This window comes from Sciurus carolinensis, chromosome 17 (assembly GCF_902686445.1).
Source record: "Sciurus carolinensis chromosome 17, mSciCar1.2, whole genome shotgun sequence".
Classification (NCBI taxonomy): domain Eukaryota; kingdom Metazoa; phylum Chordata; class Mammalia; order Rodentia; family Sciuridae; genus Sciurus; species Sciurus carolinensis.
In genome coordinates, this window is record NC_062229.1 from 27,501,009 (window position 1) to 27,507,008 (window position 6,000).

Here is a 6,000-nt window from a genome sequence, read left to right on the forward strand (position 1 = left end):
TGCCTATTTAAAGAAATCTTTTTAGCTCCAATCTGCTTTTATTAGGTAAGTATTTGCTAAACACTTAACCATCTACATTAAGTACTGCAATCTACCAAAAATTCAGGCTGAACTATACACACTCTGGAATGCTTTAATACTCTCCAGAACCAAGACTAACCCTGGTTTTCATTCTCCTCAAACTCAAAATGATGTACAGATCCTATAAGGAACCATATTAGAAAGTTTTTGTCACTAAAGCCATAATTCCCTGTGCAACAACCCTGACAGATGAACACCAATCTTTGTCAAAAAATAAAAGCACAGGGAGTCAAATAAGGAAAAGTAATTTATAAAAATATTTTTAGTTGTAGATAGACATAACAACTTTATTTTTAAGGTGGTGCTGAGGATCGAACCCAGGGCCTTACATATGCTAGACAAGCACTCTACCACTGAGCCACAACCCAAGCCCAAAGCCAGTCATTTTATATTAAAGGTAGAAATGGAGAGAACTCTTTGACTATACATTTCACCTGGTGTCTTGAAAGAGGGGAAAGAAAAAGGAAGGCATTAAGAAGTAAACTTTCCCCTTTCAAAATTCCAATAAAAACCTAATGTGTTTGCCTTCAGGACCCATCTCATCAAATCTGGTGTCATTACTAGGATTCTACAATCAAATTCTTAAAAAAATAAAAAATTTAAAAATTCTCTCTTGCTTGCAGAAACCTAAAAGATGCTCTTCTCAATGTAGAAATAGCTTAATCAACAAGGGTCTGTCTGCTTAATACCGTAATACAAAAGTCCCTTACTGACTCAGTACATATGAAATAATTAAAACAACTTTGGGGGAAAAAAAGTTAGATACTGTGCTTAGGTACTTTACAAATGTAATTGCTCTGTAAGAACATGAAATCAAAATTTTAAAAAATATTGCATCATCAAAAATCATATATAAAATCAATTGTATCCATGGGAAAATGGGAGTTGGGGAAGACAAGGGAATTTCAAGTAACAGGAAGAATTATTTCTCATTAGGAATATCAGTAAAAAAGGCGGCACGTTTTTAGTTATAAGAGTACGTTATAAAATCTGAACACCTCTACAACTGACTGCATCTCACCTGTGTCTGCCTACTTTCCCAGCCCTGTCATTTAGCACAGTGGCCTCCAAATCACTGTCAGGGCAAGAATGAATCACAGTAGCAGTTCCGTCCAACTGCCCTTCTCCTCTCATGCCATTAGTTTCCCATATGGTTATCTGATTGTGTTACAGCAAACAGTAATCCATCTAATTAAATTGTGCTCCCTAGTTAATCCATCCCATTAAATTCATGTTACAAAAAAACCCTCAACCTATAAGATAGTAGCTATTATTTAAGAACTTCTCAACAACCTAATTATATAAGCACTACTATTACACAGAAATCCTATTTAACTCATGAGCATATAGAACAGTGGGAGATCATTTAAATTTAATAGTGCAGGCCACGACATCAAGTCACTATTCACAAACTTATAACCCAGGGTAAGTTTGAGCTGGGAAATGCATTTCTCTTGTTCCCTTGGTACAAATCAAATCCTATATGCCTCTTTCAAAGTCTGAACTATTTTGAATGTGAATCTAAAGACTGGAGGATAATTGTAAACTACCCCACTGCTATCTTTAGAATCACATGAAGATAAAAGTATAATACTTCCATTTTATAAGGAGGTTAACTGGCTTGACCAAGGTCAAACACAAGTAGTTAATACTAAAACATTCCTGACTATTGCATTACCTCTTAAAACCAATTTCTTGGCATCATTTCCAAATACTTCACAATGTTTACTAAGGGCACAGTTTGAGTCTGTGAATCTTAGTTAAGTAAAAACTGAATTCAACTGTATTCCCATTTTTATCTATTTTAATAAACTGCCAGGGAATTATGAAATTACTCTCAGGCCTATATAAAGAAAATAAATTCCAAAGTCAAAGTCCTTTAAAGAAATGACCCTTGCTGGGCATTATGGTAGACACCTGTAAGTAATCTCAGTGACTTGGGAAGCTGAGGCACCACAAGTTTAAGGCTGGCCTGAGCAACTTAGTAAGACGATGTCTAAATTAAAAACAAGCTGGGGAGGTAGCTAGGTGGTAGAGCACCCCTGGGTTTAATCTCCAGTACCAAAATAGAAAAAAAAAAAAAGAAAGAAAGAAAGAAAAGAAATTCAAAGACTTCTTTATAATTCATAGATGAAAGACAAAGTCTCAAAGAGAATTAGAAATATTTTAAACTGAAAGTGAGGAGCATATCAAAATTTGTGGGATTGGGGTTGGGGAGATAGCTCAGCTGGTAGAGTGCTTACCTCACAAGCACAAGACCCTGAGTTCGATCCCCAGCACCGCAAAAAAAAAAAAAAAAAAAAAAAAAAAAAAAAAAAAAAATTTGTGGGATTCATCTAAATTTTCCTCTATAATTATATAATTAAAAGTTTACATTAAAAATACAAGGTATCAAGTCAATGATCTAAGTTTTCACTTAAACTAGAAAAAAGCAAAATAAATCAAAGCAAGAATTAGAAAGGAAATTATAAAAACAGAAATTGATGAAACTGAAAACAAAATAGACAAAAAAATTTAAGACCAAAATCTGAAAATAAAACTGATAAGCTTCTACACAAACTAACAAGGAAAAAAATACAACAGACACAAATTATCAATATCAAGAATGAAAAAGGAGATATCAGTAGAGCTATGGTGAACCACTCTATGGACATAAATTCAACAACTTAGATAAAATGCACCAATTTCTTAAAAGCCACAAACTACTAAAACTCACTCAAGAAGAAACAGACAATGTGAATACTCCTATAAAGAAATCAGAATCATAGTTAAAACACTAAAGCTGGGTGTGGTAGGGAACACCCGTAATTCCAGAAGCTCTGGAGGATGAGACAGGAGCAAAAAGTTCAAAGCCAGCCTCAGCAATTTAGTGAGGCCCAATGCAACTTAGAGACCCTGTCTCAAAATAAAAAAATTTAGGGGCGAGGGAATGTGACTCAGTGGTTAAGCACACCTGGGGTCAATCTCTGGTTACCAAGGAAGAGAGGGAAAAAAAAAAAAAAACTAAGGAAAAAACTTATAAATGAACAGTACTGTAATTATTTCAAACAGGAACCACCTGACTGGATTCACAGAGGAAAAACTCATATACAATTTAGATTCTCCTCAGTGGCTTTATAATCCAAAAGTTAACTTATGACTTGTTATGTATGTACTGATGGTAAAGGAAAAAGAAGACACTGCTATATTCAACTCATTTTATCAATATTCTTGATCTCTCTTTAATGCAACAGTGTAACCTCTTAAATGATCTTTGCCTGTCAAACTAAATCAAAGATATTGCTTTGTATTTACATACATACAACTGAAGTGATCCTTAAAAGCTGTGTAAAAATTAGCCAGACACAGTGGTGCACACCTGTAATCTCAGTGACCGGAGAGTCTGAGGCAGAAGGATTGCAAATACGAGGCCAGCCTGGACAATTTAGTGAGACCTTGTCTTAAAACTAAAATAAACAGCCCAGACTGATGGCTCACGCCTGTAATCCCAAGGCCTCCAGAGGATGAAGAAGGAGGGTAACAAGTTCAAAGCCAGCCTCAGCAACTTAAGTGAGGCCCTGGGTTTAATCTCTGGTTCAAATAAATAAAATACATAAATAAAAAGGGCTGAGGATATAACTCAAAGTGTCCTGGGTTTAATCCCCAGAACTAGGAAAAACAAAACCTGTGTAAAATCAAGTATCTACTACTTAGTGTACTAGATAGTGTTAGAGAAATATAGTATATAAAAGATTGAACCATATGAAACTGCCAATTTTCAACTGATTCAACCTGGAAAAATGTAAGCAGGTCCTTCTTTTATATATGATTCAGCATTCTGCTAGTTACTTTTATCAGAATTATTTTGGATGTCAAGGGCTAAGGTTCACTCAACATTTACCAAGTCTATTCTGGAAACTTTTCACAGTTATTTGCAAATTGAGAATGTGAATATATACTAAGAAATACTTAGCATGGGTACAGGCTCTGTTTTTCTTCTACTATTCAGAGTTCTGCGCTTTTTAATTCTTTAAAAAAAAAAAAAAAAGAACACTATTACCAGGAGCATGGATTCACCATAAATAAGGATTAAGATCCTGCTGGGCTCAATATATTAAAAAGAAAAAGAGAAGGTAGGGCTGTGGGTGTAGTTCAGTGGTAGAGCTCTTGCCTAGCATGCAGGCGGCCCTGGATTCTATCCCTAGCAGGGGTAGGGCAACAAATTTCCAAGATTATTCCTTGGCTCCTACAGGTCTTTTTCTACTAACTCTTCCCTCCTATACACCAGTCACACTGAGCTCCTTGCTATTCCTTTAAAAGGCCAAGTATACTCCTCAGGGCCTGTTCACTGTTTCCCTCTACCAAGGAATGCTCTTCTTAAAGATATCCAGATGGCTTGCTTCCTCATCCGTTTAAATGTTATCTTCCCAAAATGGCCTTATCTTACCAACTTAATAAAATAGTACCCCTATTACAAGTCACTGTATTTTTACCCTAGTTTACTGTCTCTGTCCCTAACGGAATACAAACTACAAAAGAAAAAGCCTGTTTTATTCACTGCTATTATCTCTATGGAGCCAGGAACAGGGTCTCATAAGAATGTGCAGAACAAGATGTTGCACAACGATGGTATACATGCCTCCAATCGAAACCTGACAGATACCAAAAAGAGCTAAGAAAACGGTTTAGAACCCTGCACGCTCTGCTACTTAGAATAAAACGACTACCTTTTAGACGAAAATACTTTAAAATAGAAAAACCTAATGAATGGGTGCATCCCTAGAGACAAAAAATATTAATGCTAAGTGCATACATGCTCCAATTCCGCTGGTTTATCACACAAAATGATCCCTAAGTCATCTTCCCAGGAACGAAGAAACTCTAGCTTATGATTTTTAAGGGGAAATAGAAGAGGAGTTAACGAATTAATGATATATAGTGATTAGGAAATACAGAATAAAAAGAGTCTAAACTTCGGAGTATAAAGCAAACTACCCAAAATCGGAATCGGTAATGCTTGCCCCCAGGAGTCACTTGGAAGCGGAAATTTTCTATTTTTGGCGGCAGGCTGGGTAGGAGGACTCGGTCCGAAGGAGCAGGGGGCGTGGGGTTTGGGAGAAAGAGACCTGAACTTCGAGCAGGGGGCTGGTGCTGCGCCCGCGCTAGGCTCCTCTCTTGATTTTTCTCGCAGGAGAAAAGGGAAAGTTGATTGCGCCTCCCCGCTCCCCAAAAGGCCTGGGCGAGGGCTGGGGAGGCAGACCCTCCCCTTTCGCAAGCCAGCCAGGCCGCGGCGGCGCTCTCCCGTCTCCGGCTCACCCGGCTCACGGTTGATCTCGATGTCGAAGTGGCACTGCGGCCGGTCCTGCGCCCCCATCGCGACGGCGGCGGCGAGAGCTGGAGAGAGGGGAGGAGAGCAGTCAGGGCGGGCTCCGGGGCGGAGTGGGGCGGAGCCGCGCCACGGTCGCCTCGCGCCGGCCGGTCGCGACCGCGCGGGAGACCAGATCGGCCCTCCCGCCCCGGCCTCCCAGTTCCCAGGAGCGTGCCCATAGGCTCGTCACCTGGCCGGCTCCAGGCTGAACCGCTCCGCGTCAGCAAAGGAGAAAGTACTGCCGCCGCCGCCAGACCCTAACGCCACTAACGGAACGCCGCCTCCTCCCCGGGGCCAGCCTCCCAGTGCCACGCTAAACCCCGCGAGAATCGGAACAAATACCGCGAGATCACAGTCTTCGAAGTGGGTGGATAACCGTACGGGGCGACGGAGGCGGCTCTGTACATGGGCGTGGCAGGGGCGCTTCGGGAAGCTCTAGCGGGCTCTGCTCTCCTGTGTCTGCGTGGATCCTTTCTGCCCCACCCTTTGGAGTCAATCGCCCAATCTGGGAGCCTTGGATGCGCCTGCGCCCTCTACTGCTTCTCGCTCTTCTGTGGCGAGCTGCTGCGTTT

The 6,000-nt window shown here is 40.3% G+C and overlaps 1 protein-coding gene across 1 annotated transcript in view; it reads right to left on the reverse strand.

Annotated features, from left to right (window-relative positions):
* Nktr (natural killer cell triggering receptor) overlaps positions 1–5,756 on the reverse strand; it is a 48,841-nt gene extending 43,085 nt beyond the window's left edge. The window contains 2 exon segments of the mRNA XM_053743316.1: positions 5,377–5,454; positions 5,619–5,756. Of these exon segments, the coding sequence (XP_053599291.1) occupies positions 5,377–5,434 (58 nt within the window). The 5' untranslated portion in view covers positions 5,435–5,454; positions 5,619–5,756.
* Between the last annotated feature and the right edge of the window lie 244 nt (positions 5,757–6,000).